The sequence below is a fragment of the Corapipo altera genome, unplaced genomic scaffold, assembly GCF_003945725.1.
Source record: "Corapipo altera isolate COAL_440 unplaced genomic scaffold, ASM394572v1 61411, whole genome shotgun sequence".
Taxonomy (NCBI): Eukaryota; Metazoa; Chordata; class Aves; order Passeriformes; family Pipridae; genus Corapipo; species Corapipo altera.
In genome coordinates this window covers 1862939-1884222 of record NW_020884875.1, presented here as the reverse complement: position 1 = coordinate 1884222, position 21284 = coordinate 1862939, and the positions used below count along the sequence as shown (strand labels likewise).

The 21284-nt window shown below is 37.7% G+C and overlaps 2 protein-coding genes across 2 annotated transcripts in view; both read left to right on the top strand.

The window, feature by feature from the left end:
* RANBP3L (RAN binding protein 3 like) overlaps nt 1-16809 on the top strand; it is a 33140-nt gene extending 16331 nt beyond the window's left edge. The window contains exons 9-15 of the mRNA XM_027635293.1: nt 3283-3367; nt 4648-4747; nt 5833-5963; nt 6896-7016; nt 7601-7743; nt 9109-9301; nt 14341-16809. Of these exons, the coding sequence (XP_027491094.1) occupies nt 3283-3367; nt 4648-4747; nt 5833-5963; nt 6896-7016; nt 7601-7743; nt 9109-9301; nt 14341-14384 (817 nt within the window). The 3' untranslated portion in view covers nt 14385-16809. The remainder of the gene's footprint in view (nt 1-3282; nt 3368-4647; nt 4748-5832; nt 5964-6895; nt 7017-7600; nt 7744-9108; nt 9302-14340) is intronic.
* A 4046-nt stretch (nt 16810-20855) lies between these two features.
* The window catches only part of NADK2 (NAD kinase 2, mitochondrial), a 32731-nt gene continuing 32302 nt past the window's right edge, over nt 20856-21284 (top strand). Inside the window, exon 1 of the mRNA XM_027634469.1 lies at nt 20856-20910. Coding sequence (XP_027490270.1) covers nt 20856-20910 — 55 coding nt within the window. The remainder of the gene's footprint in view (nt 20911-21284) is intronic.

Here is a 21284-nt window from a genome sequence, read left to right as displayed (position 1 = left end):
TTGCATATCTGCTACACCTCACAAAAAAGTGTAAAGAAACTCAGGAAGTTTCAATCTTTAGAGAAACTACTAAAATATGTCAGCATATTGGACCCAAGAGGCACAGAGAAAAACATACAATATTGATTTGGAAGACCAGGTGACTGCTTCAATTGATGCTCTACTTCTGCTCACAGAATATGGTGCTTCTGGTACAAATAGCAAGCTGTGATGACTGTGATGGGCTGGTGTTTCTGTGAAGCACAAACTTTATAACTTCTGTGTGGGGAAGATGACTTCCTTGGACTAGGATGTTACCCCACCCTCTTGACACTGTATGGGAACGAAAAAGCTCATACTATTGCAAAAGTGGGCTATTGCCTCCTTGTGAGAATATTAGGTCTGTGGTTAGCCAGTTTAGTGTTAGCAGGTGATCTTGTGGGTATTAATACTGCTTGCTGATAGTTGATGGGGGTTATTTACATGGAAGCTGTGAGCATCAGGAATCCCTCTGATATCAGTTGTGATGACAGAATGACTTTTTAAAATTCCTAGGGCCACAGATAACAGATTTGTGATGTTGCCTAATTGCCCTTCCCACCTAAAGAAGAGGGAAAATATGTTAATTGCAAAGGAGGCTGTGCCAGTCTTCTACAGGGCTGGATGGGCCACAGATAAAAGCTTGGGATGCACAATGCCAGGGTTCTGAGGAGAAAAGGGATTTTTAGATGCACAAACAATTTACATTCTTAATGCTTATCCACAAAAAGAACATCATTAGAGGGCGGATGCTCACTGTGATTTTGGAAGAGCCAGCCTGTCCCTTTTTATTATAATTAACGCTGTGATGATGCCCTGTGAGGACAACATGGAACCACACAGTACACTGGATTTTTAGCAGATTCAGAACGATGGTAATGCACATATTGGAAAAGCTAAATCAGTTTGATACTTTTGATCTACTTACTTTCTGTCACCTGCACAGTACCTAGGTAAAGATAGGTGAGTAACTTTCTCTTCTGAAGTAGATAGAGAAATGCAATGCAGTGTTTCAGTGTTGACAAGTTAAAGGTGCTTTTCTTTTTTTTAAAAGAGAAATTGCTAATCTCTGGTGTTTGGGCCTCATTAATTCTGTATATTGCCATTGGGGTAAATGTCAGTTTATTTGACAGTTGAAAACTAATTTAATTATAACCAGTGCTTACTGCTCTTCTGAGATTGCAGGAGGGTGTAAGTGCCATTCTTCTGATATGTATTAAGTGACTGATGCTTTAAAATTCTTAAGTAAAATCTTTCTAGCAGAGCTGTTTTCTCATAAATAACAAACAGTTTTATTAAACTCCACATATATGCTAAACAGTAGTGAACACTGCAAGCAGATCATTGCTAAGAAAATATCTTTTTAGGTTTGTTTTTGATTTTCAATCAAGGCATTACTACTGACATTTCTTTATAAAATTAAATGCAGAGACATATAACAGCAGGGATTGCTGCTGCCTGCAGACATCTCTCTCACTTTCTCTCCTCTTCCACTTGTTCTCTATATGATATGGTTCTGTGGAGAGACAGAAATGGCTTGTAAGCCCTCTGCAGTTGCTGCAGTTGTCCATGTCCCAGGAAACCACCATCAGTTTTATTTCCTGGGCTGGCTGTAGTAATGAACTGAAAAAGAGAAATTTGCAGTTGCTTGATTCTGATTAAAAGTTTGGAAATCTTGTGTCACAAGTGACAGAAATACAGTACTGGGAAAACAGCCTTCTGGTCAGGTATTCAGCTTTGCACAAGGATTTGCTTGGAAAATGAGAGGGTTCAAGGCTAGCACTGTACATTGTTCCTTGTTAGTGATCATGCCTTGAATTCAGTGACTTTATTTTGCATCTCCATGGTAATGTCATCCCTGGTACACTTCGTTCTTGCTATGCAGCAACATAAGGGTATTGAGCTTTTAATAATATTTTAAGGCTGGTCCTTCCAGTTAACTGTCTCAAAAAATAAAGATTCTGCACTGATTAATTTTTTCTTACATTTCTGAAAATAATCAAAATCCATTTCCCACATTATTTCTTTGAAACAAGCCTCTAGTTCCTGTTTTTTGGCTCCTTTGGTGTGCTGTCCTAAGGAAGTAGCTACCAGAGCAGCACAGAAGTAGCAGATGAAACTTCAGGATGGAAACTGATCAAAATTCACTGAATTTTAGATAGGGGTGTGTTTAAGGATAAGAAACTCATTAATTTAAGTACACTTCAGATTCCCTCTTCATGGCCCAAAACATGTATAGGACACTTCAAGGACGAAAAGAGATGTATTTTCTGATTTCTCTCTTTAATTTTTGCTCTTAGTCTTAACAACACACCGAGCATGAGAGTGTTAAGGAACATTTTTTTCATTAAGTGTAAAATGGAGATAGGTAATGTTTGGTAAGTCCTTTATACTTGAAGAGATTTCAAGCACATTGCAGTTGTGAACACAGAAATTATGTTTTAGAGGTAATTATCAAAGTTCTGTCAACAAAGCACAGCTTATTAACAGGAATATCCTCTGAATGACATATGTGCTGTTAAACCCTCCCAAGAATGATAAACAATGTTGAAGAGAAGTAAGTGGTGCTGAAGTATGCGGTTTGTGAAGCAATATCAGATTGTCTTCCTGCCAAGTCATCCTTCTGGAACAGAATGTGACCAAAAAAAAAAAAAAGCAAAAGCAAAAGCAAACCAGCATCAGAGACAACTTCTACATAAAGAAGTTTACAAGGACTTTTCTAGTGACTTTTACAAAAAATGGACCATGTTAATGTTACAGTGAGTTTGTAATTAGCAGGTCAAACCACATCTCCATTTATATTAGAATATTCTTGAATTTAATCCCAAAACTACAGTTGTCCAGTACCAAAGGATTGCAAGTATTCCCTTCCCTTCCCTTCCCTGCCCCGCCCTTCCCAAACCTTCCCAAACCTTCCCTTCCCTAACCTTCCCTAACCTTCCCAAACCTTCCCACAAAGGGAAAGCTGGAAACAAAAGTAACTCATTAAAGCTTCTGGGGTAAGACACTTCCCTGAGGAGGAAAAGGCATGTTGTTTTGCTTTTTGTTCTTTGCTTTTAAGGAACATCCTCAATAATCTTCATGAAATGCAGTGTGATACTCTCTGTTCCTTTTGTGAAGTGTTACATAGATAATATTCTCAGATTCTCTTAATGAGAGAATTGCTTACATGGTCATTTTTTGTCTTTAATGTTAGGTGTGGGAAATCTTTAAAAAGCTTTAAATTATCCTGAATAGCATTCTTATGCTATTTTGTTCCCACAGAAGTCAGTTGCTTGAAGAAAGAAGTGTAAAAACCAGCGGCAGTTCTGACTTTGTGTTTGGGGAGAACATGGTTGAAAGAGTTTTGGTAAGATCTGTAAATGCCAGCAGACTTTTTATCAAGGTTAATGTAATTAAGCATATAAATTTTTCAGATATTGATTCTTTTTAGCTGCTTCTGTTCTTTTAAAGATGGACCAATATGCACTTCTATTTTGCCCATTTTTTGACCTGAAAAGGATTTTTATAGATATTTAGGTTTTTAGATATTCCATGCAAACACACACAACATGAAATAAAGGAATGTGGTCCCTACCACTGTATAATTAATTTGCATCATAACTCTGAAGAGACAGGATACCTGAAGGGAACCTGCAAGAGAGATGGAGAGAGACTATTTACAAGGGCTTGTAGTGACAGGACAAGGGGGATTGTTTATATTAGATATTAGGAAAAAATTCTTTACTCTGAGGATGGTCAGGCCTTGGCAGAGGTTGCCCAGAGAAGCTGTGGCTTCCCCATCCCTGAAGTGTTCAAGGCCAGGTTGGATGGGGCTTTGAGCAACCTGTTCTAATAAAAGGTGTCCCTGTCCATGGCAGGGGGTTGGAATGAAAGGATCTTTAAGGTCCCTTCCAACCCAGGCCATTCTATGATCCTGTGATAAATAAGTATGAGCAAAAAATTGGACACCCATCCTAGACAGTGTCATTGCTAAAGCATATTGGGCACGCTTGTGAAACAGCTTAATGGATCAAGTCCTGAAGGGCACTAGGACTAAAAGGTGGTTCCCAAGCTGAAGACTGTGCCATTGAAAATGGAATTGAAATTCAGTTTCCAATAGAACTAGAATGAAAACAATATGCATATCTGCCAGTGCAAAATGTTGGCAACCATAGGTCTGGGTTATGACTTCTGAAAGGATAGGAATAGTAGGAATTGAACCACTGAGCATTGTCAGGAGACAGAAGTATTTATTTAGACATGCCTAAGAACCTTTATCTGCAAAACCCGAAAGTGATGGAAAAGTTAAGTTTGTCTGGGAGTTTTAAACTACTCTTTTGGGACTTAAGTGCTTGAACTGGAAATTAGGTGGTACTTCAACATTCTAGTTCTTCAGTGACTTTAAATCCTAGTCCAGGATCCATAGAGAAAGGCCATTCTTCTTGGTAGAAGAATGAGGTACTGATTTTATGATAATAAAATTACTTCCTCTAGAGACTGAAATTGTATCATCTCCATCAGTTTTTACTCTGATGATATTAAAATTGCAGTTTAGCATGCATTAAATGATTCAGTGTTCTATTTGGTATAAAGTAACTTACCCATTTTATTTAAATAGGAATTCTTATTTCCACCATGTTTTTCCAGAGTCCTGGGAAGCACCCCAAGCTGTGTAATGAAGCTGATTTATACAAAGGAGAAATAACATCCATGTACATAGGATCTTCTTATGTTAGTCCACAAACAAGTAAGCATACTCAGCAAACAAGTACAATTAGTTTTATTCTCATGTTTCACTGTATTTTAGAGGATGTCAAATGAGCAGTGGTCAATAACGTTCATCTATTCTCCAGCTTGCAGTATGTGCCAAAATCTGTGTTCAGAAAGCAGTTATATTTTATGTCATGTGAACTGGCCTAACTTCAGAATGCATGATCTAAGTTACTCAGAAAATTATAGAGTTTTACAGATTATCATTATTTAGCACAGATTATTATTTATTTTTTGAAAAAAAATGCAGTGAACTTTAAGAATACCTTATGGACCACCATTTTGAACTTCAGTTTTAAGATGTCTCCTGCTTGTATTTTGCAACTGCTCACATAAATTACCTCATTATGTTGGATTCTAGTTGTAGGACTGAAAGTCCTGTACAGACAGATTTCAGGGGTTGTTTGTGACTCTGATGTGAGATTTTCTACTAGGGAAGCCATGTAAATCTAGGTTGTGAGGGAATCCCAAGGAGACCCTATCTTGAGCCCTCTTGCAAATTTTTGTACCCCTCTTTACTAATGGTTGCATTGGATCCTCTGGTTTCATGTATTCTTACAAGTTAAAAAAAATCCTATGGAAAATGTGTATAGATTATGCAAACAGACAAAATTTTTCAACAGTGTTGTTCCTGTCAAATCTTGTCCTTCTGTGTTCCTGTCAAATATTTGTTGCATACATATTACTATTCTGAATATTGGGACGTGTCTTTCCTTCTGTAATTATCTGCAAAGCAATATAACAGATACAATATTTTCAATATTTTGGAAAATCATCTTCTCGTTATTTAGGCCTTGTTTCTGCTTGTTTCCCAACGGACAAACTTCTGCAATTGCAGACAGCCCTGTTCAGTTGAGAATGAGCCTGTTTTGTGAGGCATTTTTTATTCCAGCCTTTTTCTTTTTCTCGTCTGTTTATTGCTTTGGGCAAAAACTTATTAGTAACACTAAATAATGTCCGACAACACAGGTATTATGGAGGTCACAGGGCATCCTGTGTGCTAGTTTTGTTATCCTAAAATATTCCCTGTACAGAAAGGATTTCCTTTTTTTTTCCCTACAGAAAGAGCTTTGTTAAGAAATGCAACACTAATTGAATCGGCAGCTGCTTTTATTTCCAAGCCAATGGAGAAAATCCTGTTAGATAAAGTTGAAGTTATAACTGGAGAAGAAGCAGAACACAATGTATTGCAGGTGTGTATTACATAAAGCCTTGATGGTGAGCAGTTTTGTTGTTCAAAAGAACATCTAGATCTATTACAGATTGAAAAAATCTGAAAATAACTTCATCTTATATTTTAATTTTTCACCTTTTTTGAGGTATGCCTTAGGTTATCCATTTTCCTGTAGGCTGATATTTTCATTTTCATATTATATTTCTTAATTTTATAGTCCCTTTCAGTAAGTGACTTCTTCAGAAGTTCATTCTATAGTGGTATTTTACAAGCATCCCCACAGTATACCATCAGTAACTAAAGCTTCAAAATTGGAAGTGATTTGAGTAAAGATGAGTTCTATAACAAAAATTTTTTGGGAAAAAAGCAGTGTGTTTTTAAACTAATTTGTTTTATAGTTCATCTAAAATATCAATTATTTTTCCAACCTGGTAGGACATATCTTCCTATTCTTCAAAATGCTATTTTCTCAGAAAAGAGCAATGGTGCATATGATTTAAAAAATCTTAGCATCATTTTATCTTTGGATAATTCTTCTGTCTTGCCAGAATATGAAAGTTTTACTCTCTTTGGAACAGTACGCTTCTAGTAGTGGTACCAGTATTCCAGGTCACATAATGTTTGTATTGATTGAGGGAATCAGACTGTAGAACACTTGCACCAAATTCAGCTGTGTTGGTGGATATTACAGATGAAAAATTAATGAAGATGAAATAATTGAAAAAGTAAACTGGAATTCATGCTGAATGCTTTCCATGGTGAGCAAAGTATTTAGCACAGATTTAGGAGCCATTTCATTTTAGGTAACAATCGTGATATATCTATTTGTCTATCTTTGTATACATGCATATGGATGTATCAAAAGCCATATCAAAAGTTTAAAACCATAAAGTTTTGGAACCAACAAAACCAGTATTGGCTGGTAATTTTCATCAAGTATTTCTCTTTCAGATCAACTGCAAACTCTTCGTATTTAATAAGCTTTCTTTAACTTGGACTGAAAGAGGCAGGGGATCCCTGAGGCTTAATGACACTTCGAGCAGCAAACATGGAATGTTGCAGTCAAGGCTAAGTAAGAATGAAATAACAAGTACTCCATACACAAAACGCCAAGTAACTTGTACTAGTGTTGGCCAGAATATGCTTATTTCAGATCATTTAAAACTGAGAAGCTAGTTTTATTTAAGTCAAGTTGCTGAGAATCTTTTTACCTGATAATGTTTGCTGTGTTACGGACTGAGGCACTGGGCATTTTTCACTTGGTTACATAACCACATTCACATATGTTGTTAGGTTGTGTGCACTTCTGCTGCAATGTGTCTTCAGCTCAGTCACCAGTCTGACAGTTTGCTCTTTGTTGATTCTGCTTTTCCAGGAACACTTTTCAAGACACTTCTGGAATGTTGTTTTTACCGTGCTGTCATTACACAGTTTCAGCAGATTATTTATTTCCTTTGTGTGGCAGTGTATTGAAAGAAACTGATATATCTGGGTATTTAAAAAAAATAACAAAAAAATAAATCTCACCAGGGTTTTAGACCAAATAAAAAAGAATAATTGATGAAAACATTACTTGTATACAAGTGTTAGAAAAAAGTGCTGCAGTAAAAATTAAGATGGTTCCAATATTTTATCATATAAACCTTCTTATTTCAGTTATGCGAAATCAAGGCAGCTTGAGACTGATTCTCAACACCCGACTCTGGGAACAAATGGTTATAAAAAGAGCAAACAGAAAGAGCCTGTGCTTCACTGCAACAGACCAAAAGGACCACTCTGTTCAAGTGTTTCTAACTCAGGTAAGCAGGACATAAAAAATCCACTCAAATCCACTGTTCATCTAGGATTCTGAAGACTTCCTGAAGGTTGGTTTTAACAAATGGCCTTCATGCTGTGCTTAGGTTAGCTATTACATGGCTTTTATTATGGAATGTTTTAGAAGTGCTCTCCTTTGGTATTTCGAAAAACTAGGTGTGCTGATGGGATATGGCCTTAGGACAGACATGTCGAGGCTCTGGCTCACATAGCAACTGATGCAATGGATATAATTCCAGTAATATGCATCAATTACTCTTTTTTACGAAAGCAATACTGTAAGAATTTCTACACAAGTAGTTACTTGTTTCTAAGTTACTCTGGTAAAAGGCAACAGTTTTCTGCCATGGTTCTCAGCACAATGCTTGCAATAATCCATCCGGTGTAGGACCTCCATTTCTCAACTGAGAAGAACACAGAGTTTGCAAGTCACCTTATGTAAGACAATAGTCTTGCGAACCCTGGTTTTGTCCAGCAAGGGCTAAGCTGGGGATGGAAATGTGGTGGACTTATTTACAAATAAATAGCACATATGTCCTAGATTAGAAAGTGAGAACATCCACATGATTTTCAGGATGTTTACATCCCTAGTAGACCTTTCTAGGAAGGATTCAGCCTCCCAGGCAAGAAAAATAAATCATAATTTCCAGGAAGCATCATGTGTCATACACAAGCAAAGGACCATGCACTGTATATGCAAGCACTGTAAGTCTGTCACTTCCAGACAAGGACTGACTTAAATACAGCTGTGCTGGACTGCTCGTCTGCATGTAAGAATTATAAATGTCCTGATTTCCAGAGGTGCTGCACAGTTTTTCTAGTCTATAGAGATGTTCCACAAATTCTGTCCTGGCACTTCTGGGCAGTAAAAATAGACATGATGAAGATGTATGACAGCTGTATGGGTGTGGCAAGGGTTGCAGTAAGCTGCTTCTCCACTCACTGAAGTGGCTGGTATCCACCCCTGTAGTATCCATCTAGTGACTGCATATATTAACATTTCAGTGCTTTCTTACTTCTAGAATCATACTCAGGAATCATGTGGAATATCAAGTACTCCATGCAAACTGAGCCATTTTTCAGGGAAAATAATTTTTAAACAACTATAGGGAAAATAATCAACAGATACATATTATAAAACTCAGACCACTTACAGAATCTTGACGTTATCTGTATTTAAATTTATATTTGTATATTAATTATTAGTGTGAATATGAAATGGATGGTTTGATTTAAAAGGACAAAATACAACTCTCGCATTATTTTTTTAAACTTCTTAGTCAGATCTTCTGTGAAAAATTGAGATTTTTCTCAGTTAGTTTGGACTGTATGCATTTTATATTCTGCAGGCAGGCTCAAAAGACACTGAAGACCTGTATGCAGCAATACATCATCGCCTTGTGGCATTGAGAAGCTTTGCTGAGCAAGAGCCAGATGCTAATCAAGCAGATGCAGAGTCAGAAATAACTTTTCAGCCATTAAATTGTGATAGTGATGATGAAGATGATGAAAAAATAACTCCAGTGAGCAGCAGTGGATCTGGTAAGCAGAAGTTTTCCTGGAGATGCTGTAATCCTTTCAGGGTATTTCATTACAAGAATGAAAATCAGGCCTTTTGCTTTTCATGCTGACTATAACTTTCATCTGTTACAGATAACCCTTTTTCAGTTAGAATGGGATAATTCCTTTTGGTATTTTGACTTACTGTTATTAAAATGACAGCTCAAGTATCCACAGATTTATAGCAGTGGAATACTCTTTTAACAAAAGGCTGAGGTTTAAGAAATTTAAAATTATCAAATTTTACCTAAATGTTTCTTCAGTATATTTCAGTAGAAATGACTAGAGATATTGAGTATCAGTTTTGCCTTGAGTAAGTGAAAGGTGAGTCCATTCACATCAGTGCTTAGACTGTTACTAATAGCCTGAAGCACAATATGTTTATTAAGGTATTTATTATGTAGTGATTAACTTCATTTAAAACACTGATTCTTGATCAGCTGAAACAACCACCTCACTAAGAAATTTGCAGGATTTACACACTAGTTTTGCTGGCTTTCTTCAACATGACAAAAATGGAGGTTCCTCAAAACGAAAAATGACACTAAAACAAGATATAAAAGATAAGATATTAATGACTTAATCCTTCTGTTAATACAGCTCACAACAGAGCTGGGGTCACATTTGCAGAAAGCAAGGCAGAAACAGCTGTTAGACTTAAAAGCTCTTCTATTTTAGCAAAAGACAAGTCACGTTTCTGGAGCAAATTCACTTGCTTGTGTCAAACTGCTCCAGTGGATACAGGAAGCTGCCAATTATGTTTTATTTTCTAACAGATGGGCTACATCAGGCATGTTTGAGCTGTAGCTCACAGCTTAGTTTCCCTCTGCACCTAGGTAACATATTGTCCTTATATTTAAAACCTTCCTTTCAACACCTATTCAAGTAGTTGTCAATGGACAACTACAATCAAGTCATGGACAGTAATGGCTATAAGTACTGTTTTCCTCAAGGAAATTAATTTTTTTTCCTTTATCACAGAATCATGGAATGTCCTGAGTTGGAAGGGACCCCTAAATATTATTGAGTCCAACTGCTGTCCTTGCATAGAACAACCAAAGAGTCCCACCATGTGCATGCGAGCATTGTCCAAACGCTTCTTGAACTCTGTCAGGCTTGGTGCTGTGACCACTGCCCTGGGGAGCCTGTTCCAGTGCCCAAACACCCTCTGGGGGAAGAATCTTTTCCTGATATCCAACCTAAACCTCCCCTGACACAACTTCACACCATTCCCTCAGATCCTGTCACTGGTCACCAAGGAGAAGAGATCAGTGCCTGCCCCTGCTCTTCCCCTCACAAGGAAGTCATAACTGTAATGAGGTCTCCCCTCAGCATCCTCTTCTCCAGGCTGAACAGACCAAGTGGCCTCAGCTGCTTCTCATAAGGCTTTTCCTCAAGACCTTTCTTCACCTTGGTTGGCCTCCTCCTGATACACTCTTGAATATTTTTATATGTTTTTTATATTGTGGTGCCCCAAACTGCACACAATATTCCAGATGAGGCCTCTCCAGGACAGAGCAGAGCAGGACAATCCCCTCCCTCGCCCAGCTGGTGATGCTTTGCCTGATGCCCCCCAGGACATGGTTGGCCCTCCTGGCTGCCAGGGCACTGCTCACTCATATTCAACTTGCCACTGACCAGGACCCCCGGGTCCCTTTCTGCAATCTATTTAATCAAATAGACTGCAGTTTACAGTGCTTGTTCCCATTATTGATTGTTGTTTAACTACATTTCAGTAGCATTCAGTGCTCTAAACAAAGCATGATGCTCTTACACACACCATTCTCTCAGAAATACCTTTTCTTTGTTTAGGAAATGGGAAAATTGTTGGCTCAGAGAACTCCTTAGATTGCTCCCAGATAATCAAGTATTCCCTCTGTAATTTCTAAATAGCCTATACCACCCTTTTACAAAGAGTTTCTGGTAACTTGGAAACTCTGGAGTGAGCTTGATTCCTTTCCAGGATTATTGATGATAAGAACTCTTTGTTCTTTTAGGGAAAAAAAAAAAAAAAAAGAGGGGAAAGGGAATGTCAAAGCAGTGTAGGAACACAGATTTACAAGTTAAATATTTATTTGGATTTGCAGAGACTTCTGATAGGAATATCCAGATCACAGCCAGCAAACAGGTTCTGAAATGTGTGGGGTACTGTTTATTCTTGACCTTTTAGTTTAAGCATCTGTCTTTCATTTATGTTCTGTTACTGACAGAAGTTCTAACAATCCCTTTCAAGTGCTTTTTTAATGGCTTCTAGCATTTCCTGCTTATCTTAATCTCTTTTATTTTCAGAGCCACAAGGTTTTAATTTTGCATACATTTCAGTTACTAGTACCCAAGACACTTTACCTTCAGACACTCACATCTTACATATGCCTATCCCCGGAACCCTCATTTCCAAAAGAAACATAAGAAGGAAAATAAGCCTCATGGGTTTTGGACAGGATGAGGTCAGTTTTAAATATCAGCATAGAAATGTCCATTTAGATGCAAGAGATCAGATCCTGTTTAAGAGCACTTGTTTAAATCTTTAGTTTTCATGCTTTGATTTTCATTGAAGGGTGTTATGAATAAGTTATTTTTTATTGATATAACTCAGTTTCAGAGATTACTTCTCCTTAACAGTACATAAGTCGTAAGAAGCATAAGTCCTCAGTGACTGTTTCTTTGCATATTTCTTACAAATACAAGAATTTAGAAAGAATGTCTGCATTTTATTTCATTCCATTCTATCTTTGTCTCAAAATCCCGAATGATAGTTTTCTTAATATAGCAATTTCTTTTTTATTAAACTGAACTCATAGAGTACCCTAGATGATGCTATGTATTTCAGGACACTATAAAAGACATGGAAAATTAGATAATTATATTATCTTTATAATAATTAGCGCTTGAGAGTGAAGAAGAAAGCAAATATGATGTACATAATAAATGAAGCACTGTAGACATTGAAATGATTCTGTATGTTTGCAAGACTTAGCTGTAAGAATTTTTTACACAGAATTCTTTAACATCTACAGGATGTTAATGTTAGGGCAATGTGTAAGATAGTAGAGATATTTCTATGATTTAACAAATTCAGTAAAGATATTTATTCCAGTATTTTTTAAATGCTTAGTTGAATTGCTTTACTTTCAAGTAGAGATACTAATTTCATGAAGTCCATAAAGAATAAGTTGCTGTGCCTGATATTTTTATACATTCAGTTGCAGCTTGAATATTTTTGCAAACAAATTGTTCTGTAAAACTAAGTGGAGAGAAACAGAACAATTAATCTTTAAATAGATTTTGAGAGTGGATGGGATCAATAACTCTGGAAAGTATTTGTCTTTTCCCTCTGACTACAAAGTGAGCTGTGGAAATGAATTTAGACTAGACAGTAAACTTCTAGGCTGACCAAAGTCAAGTAAATCTCTTCTTGTTCTATTTCTTTCATTGTTAACTAATTTCTTTGCTAGTTAGTGTAACTATGTTTGCCTCCAGTAGTCTTCATAATATCTAGCTGAGGAGAAATCAGCAGAATTCTTTATTCCACGCTTGATTTTTTTTCCACTATTTAATTTAACAACTAAAACTGTGAAAAATGCTGACATGACAATGTGTGAATGACTGAACCAAGAGTGGTTCCTTCCCTTCTGAGGGAAGTGCCAGAAAGGAAATCTCCCCTTTAGTTTTTTGTGGTTTTGGACACTCTTTGCTGTCTGGAAGATCCACCTCAACAAACAAAATAGAGAAATACCCTTAGCCAGACATATGGAATAACCTAGTAAGGGAGCATGTTCTCCTCGTAGGCAAGCAGTGGTACCTACACCAGTAGATAAAGAGGACCAACCAGCTCTGTGTCCCGGGTGTGTTCTGCAACGAGGAGCAAAATGTCAGACTTGTCACTGCTTCTGCCAGCTTTGTTACTGTATCTGAACCATCAGTTTGGGGCTTCTCTGTACGTTGGCAGACCCCTGTCAGTGAGCTGTACAAAATCTTCTGACTCCTGTTTTCTAAGCACCATGACTTCAGGCAGCTACACATTCAATCTGTAGGACCACTGAGTTGCACTGTTAACATGTGTAAATTCCTTATACAGTTACTGGATAGACAGCTCTGCAATGCAGACACTGCACAACCCTCACGGGTGCTCATCTCTTTCCACTGGTGGCACAAAAAAACAAGGAACCTATGTCAGGCTCCGAAAATCATCCTGTCAGAACACGGATGTGTTAGGACCACAACATCTAAGCTTGCCAGGGATCAGAAGCTACACCTAAGTAGCAGGGATCAGAAATCACTACTTAGATCCATAAGTGACTAAGATGTCTCTGAAACTCTTACTCATTGCATCTGACGCTCTGACACATTTTTTCCATGTTCTCTTTACAAACATGAGGAGATTCTGTCCTTGCTACAAAGGAATGCACTTTGTTTACATTTAGAAACAGGTCCATGGTGTTCATCAAAATTAGCAGAAGGCCCTTAAAGTCTAACTACATTAGTATTTAGAAAGAAAAATTACTCCTTGAGAGACATAAGGCATTTCTTTTGCAGGGGAGTATGAAATGTCACTCACAGCTAGTAGAATAGTATGGGGCTATAGGTAGGAGTGGTTCCTATGTTTTGGTGCAAAATCATAGAGATTAGGCACTACCACTTGGTCATAACCAAGGAGTTATTTTAAGATATATTGTATTTCTCACAGTTTTCTGAGCATCTGTAATGAAGTCTTAAGACAGTGTTCCCTGTACAGAGCGAGATGATTTGCATGCCAGGCACATTGTCCTACCTAGACATCAGATTTCTTAGTCCTTATGTGCTTGTCTTTATTGACGTGGAGGGTCACAGGTTTCATTCACTATTCACATGGTCAAATATTTGTGAATAATCCTGTGTTATCTAGTTAGCTATTTACCTAAACCAGAAACTGATCATATCCAAACTTTAACCTACTGCTTTGGTATTATGAAATGCTGGATTGTTTCAAAACATGAATATCCTCAAATAAGCAAGATTTATTTTTTTTAATTCTTTTTCAGATCATTCCAGATGGAACCGCAGGCAGCCCGTTGTCTGCTCATGACATCTCCCAGAGGTTACAACAGCTCAGCTGGGAACTCATCTTCCCATAATGTCTAAGCTGACTCATCAGCCCCTGGAGGGAGGAAATCAGATGTGTTCTACTTTATGACTTTTAAGTAAGGATTAATTTTAGGCACAGCTTAAGTTAACATACTAAGAAAGAACTTGAGATGCACTATTGGGGATTATAAACAGCCTGCTTTGCACTGGGATGTGAATGACTTCCAGTAGTCAAGAACGGTTATAAATACTTCTGATTTTAGAATTAAATATATTTAGATGCATTATTAGAGTAAGGAATTTTATAGGGAATAAATGTTTATTCATCATATTGATGGATAATATCATATAAGCATGAACTAATAATATATGTGAACTGCTTGTTACTTTTCATCTGCTATTTAAAAGATACATTTGGAAAGCTTTAAATTGGGCTTCACTGAAAACATTTATTTAAAATTGTATGGTAACATTCAGTATCCCATTTGTAAGCACATACAAGCAAAACTGGGAGTGGCAGTTTAGCATGACCAAGGCCAGTCTTCATATAAGAGGTTTTTTTCAATGTGTGTTTTGAAAATATCTGGAATTGTATATTGGCTGTAGAATTTTGTCTAAGGGCAAAAACCACGATCTGCCTTTACAGCCATAAGCACCAGAAGAATTCACCATGAAGAACTGCAAGCCAGTTCTAGGGGGCATGTGAACTTTAAAATGTAACAGTGTATGTGCTTGCACTCATGAACACCTTTCTAGTTGCACAAAACAAGCACTTGCAGTATTAAATGTGAATTTGATATACACAAATAAATTCATGCACAGTACAACTGAGTATCTGCAAAAAAAAATAAATTCCCTTAAACGTATAAGATTATATGAGATTACTTCTGCCTTAGCTGTAGCTATCCCTAAACATCATCATTCATTGATATAGATGAGTATGTTACACATCCTAATGTGTGCAATTATCCCAACAGTGCTCAATATATAGTTGCTCTGTAAAAGTGATTCCACAAATTACTGCCTTCTACCTAACCATTTACATGAGGAATTAGATAAAAACAGTTCCCCCTAATGTCATCTGTGAATTAAGATTTACAGGATCATTCATAAGCCCGTGCACAGTAAGAGACAACACTTATGGACTGTGTTTTCATTCTGTTAAAAGGTAAAGAAAATATGTCTATAATGTCTCTGCTGCAGCTCCCTGATGCCTTTTGTATTGTCATCTTCAGAGCTAAAACAATGTTCTGAAGTATCTCAAGTCCTTTTAATTAAGGTAATTGTAAGGATTTCTACATCTAAAAAGCTTCATCACATTTGAAGAGTTAAATTACAATTTAGTCTTCTCATCTGAACATAATGAATGCATGAAGCTGGAACAATACTAATTTCTTCCTGAATTCTCAGTGCCCTGTTAATATTGGCATCCAGATGAAACCAAACTAGCATCTGGATTACACCGAATCCTAAATGGCCTGCCAAAATTAGCACTTGTTTGACATTGATTTAGCATCTGGATGACAGTAAACTTAAATGGAACTTGATTTTTGCCTTCAGGAACAGGGGAGTGCTTCTCAACAGAGCACCTGTGTCTAATAGTGAAACTCAGTCTGCCAATAACAAAACCAGTTTTTTCCATATCTAGCTGTACATTGTGTCCTGACCACGACAATATTTACATCACTGACCTTCATATTTCATTGCTGCAACTCATCCTCAGGAACAAAGCTCTGTGTTATAAAAACTCATGCAGTTGTAAAACACTGCAGTCCTATGTATTTAGCAACAGGTCACGGTGATAACTTTGCCCTGGAGTTCAGCTGGCTGTGCACAGACAGAATGCAGAGTTTGATTTCAAAGTCTGTCCTGATAATCAAAGCTGCCTGTGAAACAGGATTTAAGCACGTGAATGTCATGATATCCAAGTTCTACTACAGCTGTAAAATCCTTGGCAAATGAAGGAGTGGCCCAAGGCAGGCATAACAGAACTTTTGCAGACACGGGACTTAAACTTTGTAATATGCTCCCACAGGGTAAGGAACAAGACTTATAAATAAACTCTCTTTAGATCTGCCTCTTCCCAAGATCGTTCCATATATACACAAGCATACACACAAACACACACACTCATGTGCACACACACTCAAACACAAAGCTACATCTCCTAAAAGCTGAGAAGGAAGAGATGTTTAACTATTTTTAAAAGATTGGATACTGTGCTAATAGAGAACAAATTTTTGCTCTAGACATCCTAATAATTTATTCTCTTTAGTCTCACTGCACTAAAATTCATTGTTTCTCAAAGCTGAAGGTGTGCTATTATGTAATATATTAACTTGGTTTAAAAAATGTAAATTTGTCACTTTGTGACAGCTGGAGCAATTTCTATGCCTGAAAAATAAACAATTTTCTTACTGCTTTAATTTCCATGTAACTAGTAGTCTTATCTACAGCCCAATTAGAGCTTCCTACAGACAGTTCCTTCCATGCTGCAGAATCTCTAGCCTGCTTTCCTAAGGAAGCAAGATTTAATCATGTGTCAGACCCACATTGAGCACATAGTTCAGTTTCAGAAAAATTGGACAGGAGCTAGAAAGCTCTAAAACAATTTAACTCCTTAATGAAAATTGGGAGTTGCTGAGTGACAGAAATCAGAGAAAGGCATTCTTTGAGGAAAAAGTTTCAGGGTATTTTCTCTGATGCTTGTGGGGCTGAGTGGTGCATTCCTGCTTCTGAACAAGCTGCAGCATATTCTGGGAAGGAGGAGAAATAAACCATGGATGGATGGAACCTGGGACCTGTGGCCTGAAGAGGGGTGTAGGGATTTGACCCAAATCCATATGAAACTAGACATCATTAATTTTTTTTCCTTAGATAAATGTTATTTATTTATTTCTAACAGACCCTAGTGATTAATTTATATACATAAGGGATGCAGAGCTGGAAGATATTATGTATTCATGCAATACTAATTTTCAAAGGAAGGAAAACCTAACAATTCCTAATAATAATGATACATATGCAGATATTTGCTACTAAGATTATGAATTTCTAGCAAAATCTGCCTGGATGGAATAGCCTGAATGTCTTACTTTGTGTTCTGGAGGCATTTGTATCTCTTGATAAATCTTGTCTCTCAAGTATATATGTCATGCTCTCTAGTGACCTCTGAACTAGTTTTGGCAAAGTGTATGAAGTCAAGAGTTTCGCAATGTCTCTACTGAATGAATGAGTACAGGGAAAATCTTTAGCACGTTTGATATCGTTTTCAGTGCTAGTGACAGCTGGTACAACATGGACAGGGAGGGAAAGAGCATCTTTTTCCTAGCTGGGTTTTAGAGCGCTTACCACTGGGGAACACTGGCAGGAAAATCTAGAAAGGCTCGCTCTACATCAGTTGTCTGCCTGAAAAGTGGAGATTCCTGAGCTGTCTTTTACAAACACTGAAGTTATTCTTACAAAACAATGTATTTGCAGCACTTTGAGCATATTCAAATTGCTTTTGAAATGTTGAAGTCAACTGTATTAGTCCAATTCAGCGATGGAGTAGTTTGTTTTGCATAAGCAAAGAGTGGGAAGAAAAGCAGAAAAGTAAATCTATGCTAATTAAAACATCTAATGAAAGTGTGGACAAGAAAACTTGCTCCTCTCATTGGTTTTGTGTAAAAAAAATCTATAATTTGAATTAATAACAATGGCTGCATTTACTTTGGTTTTTTTGGTTTTTCTGAAGCTTCTTTGTTGATTTTGTAATTTCGAATTTATGAACCAAATTACATAACTCAACTATGTAATCACTGATGAGGGTACACATGTTGCAAGCAAAATGCAAGTGCACATAGATAGAATCTGGGATCAGAAATTCAATCAGACTACACCTGCTAATGTGTTCATCTACTTGCCTTGTGAGGTTCTGACGTGTCACGAGTGACATGTTCTCTAAGCATTAGTCTGGACTTTTTCTCTGGATTATCAGAATTAACAGCTGTTGTCAGCTGGGCTCAAAATCCGAGGACTGGTTTTATGAAACATTATGGTGATGCTGCGTTTACCTCCTCCTGTATGAATGCAGCTGACAGCATTGCCATTTTAAACACAAAGGCACCACTATCATTTTCAGGTGCCAGTAGCACTTAGGGTCAGATAAAGAAAGTCTAGAGAATGTAAATAATTGGATCAGTTAATTCTATACTGCTTATTAATTAAACTCTCACAAGAAGGTATTAATCATAGCCTTCAATAAGGAGTGAATATATTCAAAAAAATGAACAGTTGTCCTAGACTGCAAGTGCACTAGAAGCAATATGTACATCCTTTTGGGTAGAAAAAGGCTACTTTATAAAACTGCTAGTACAGTTGTGCATTGCCAGTTTTGCAACTGGTGAAATAACTTAAGGAATCATTTAGTGTTTATGTAGAAATTTTCCCAGGTACTTTGTAACACAGAATATTTTAAGTGTATTACATAGGGGTTTTTTAAAGTCCTCTATATAACTTGAAAAATGTAGAGTTAAGGATGCCTGGTTTTCTACGGATTTGCGTCTTGAAATTTACCTCATGTATTATGTAACTCCTTGCTGTCTAAAATGGGCATTACTCTGCAACACTTTTTTCTAACTGCAGGCATATGTTTCTATGAAGAATTTTTAAGTGCCCTGCGCCCAAACCAAAGTTGGTTGTGGTGGGCCAGGGATTTAAAAAGTTATTACAGCGGGAATTCAATCCTACTGCATACTTGTATCCTATAAGGATACCAGGCCAAAATGTCTGTATTTATTAATTTAATTTTGTATGAATGAATCTGTACCTTAATCCCCTGGATATATCGTTCTGAAGTCACTAAAAATGGGGCTTGAAGACGTATCATATGCCACAACCTGAATATATGTCAAAATAAGCAAAGTGTCATTTGACAGACATTTGTGTCTTCCTGTATATCAGGTAAAAATTCAAATCAAGAATTGTAGTAAGGGTGAGGTTAGTGTCTAATGACTATTTTGTAAGTAGATCCATTTACAAAGTAAGATATAAACTGTAAGTAACGTTCCACAATGTTACTTTATTTTATATGTTACAAAAGTTTAAACCCTTTTCCATGTAGACAATGGGGTATCAGACAATCTGACAGCTAGTCTGTCATACATTTGCTTCTGGGAACTGTGGATGAATCACTTCATGGTCCGTGCCTCAACATTGTTTCCAGAACTTTAGGATATCATCTACTGATTTGAATTCACATTTTAAAATACATATATCATATTTTATGCTTATAAGCTTGCTGTGGGCATTAATTCAAATGACCATAACATGATAACTGCATGATCTCAGCATCGAATACTGTTCCATATTCAAGCTTGCCTTAGTAGTTTATACTGATTTGTTTTTCAAAGATCAAAACAATGAAATAAAGATAGATAATACATGAAGTACAGAATCCTAGAGGAGCAGCTCATTGGTCAAAGAAGTTATAAAATAGATACCATTCAGAACAGAGTAATAAATTTTCAAAACCTCCTATATCCTTTGAGCCTCCAGGATCTTGTATTACTTACGGCTTTGTACAATCCAAAAGTTAATTGTTATACTGAATGAGGCATTTTTTGGTTGGCAAAGGAATTAGTTATGTTTAATTACTCTCCTGGCAATCTGGTTTGTGATAGTTTCCTTCAAGGCTAAGCTAATCAGCAGACAGAAAATCCTCCTACCCATCAGTAAAGACTGAAGAGAGCCTTTGTATTGTTATACAAGAGCAGGGAAAGGCTGACTGGCTCTGGATACTCTAATTTCCTATATCTCTGTATAGATAGTGATAGTGTATAGAGGAGTGCTGCACTGACAGGCAAGAGCTCCTGCTTCAATCTCTACCTGCAGCCAGAGGCTGTGACTTCCCCCGGGGAAGATCACGAACAAGGTGAGTAATGAGAAATACGTGCCTAAGTGAGGCCTCCCTCCGGTGCAGAAGTACTGGCTGCCTGTGGCAGTCGATGCCTGGGCAGGCAGTTATTAATAATGATGCAAACCCCCCACAGCATTTCTGGAGCACCTGCTTACAATATTAAAAAGTAACTCAGGATCAATAATTTTTTTTTTTTTTTCTTTACGTGGCACTCACAGCGAGCGCTGCTCTCAGATCCTTCCCCGTGGGAGCTGTGTCTCACCACGCTGCCTCTTCCTGCCCTTCCTCACACACTGTGATCAAACACCAGAACAGTCACAGATAAAGAGTCAGGGGTTTCAAACTAAGGATCTCGCCAGATCCTCACCAGATGTGCTATTTAGTCCTTTAAAACAAAACGCTTGTTGTGTTTTTCCAACTTTCGGAGACCTTTTCCTCAGGCAAGTTTCACAGGGAAGCAGATCAGCCTCCCAGGCAGGCAATCCCACTTTGGGATTTCTACAGACTGCTTGGCACCGACCTCTGAATCCACCTGCCGAAACAGGGGACACCACAGTCATTGTTTCACAAATAATGGGGCATTGTCGCCGCCCCGCGTGTGGGAAATCGGGCGGGGGAAGGGGGGGAGGTGGGCGCACTGTTTTTTTAATCTCAGAATTCCTGTATATTGCCCCAGCCTATCTTAAGTTTCGCTGATATCTTACTACTGGTTCGTATTCGCCTTTCTGCCGTACTGTAATACCACCATAAAAACAGAGAACCGGACCAGCAACACGAGAACGTGAGGTTTCTGCGCACACGGTCCAAAACCACGTAATTGTTTTCCTCTTTGACGTCTCTTTAACAATGTCACCGGGGGGGCTGTCGCTGTGCCTCGCGGGCACTAGGGGCACTGGAGGCACTGTCGCTATCCTCCGCGGGTACTGAAGGCACTGGGGACACTGGAGGCAATGGAAGCACTGGAAGTCCTCTCGCCGTCCCCTCACGATGCCCCGCGCGCCG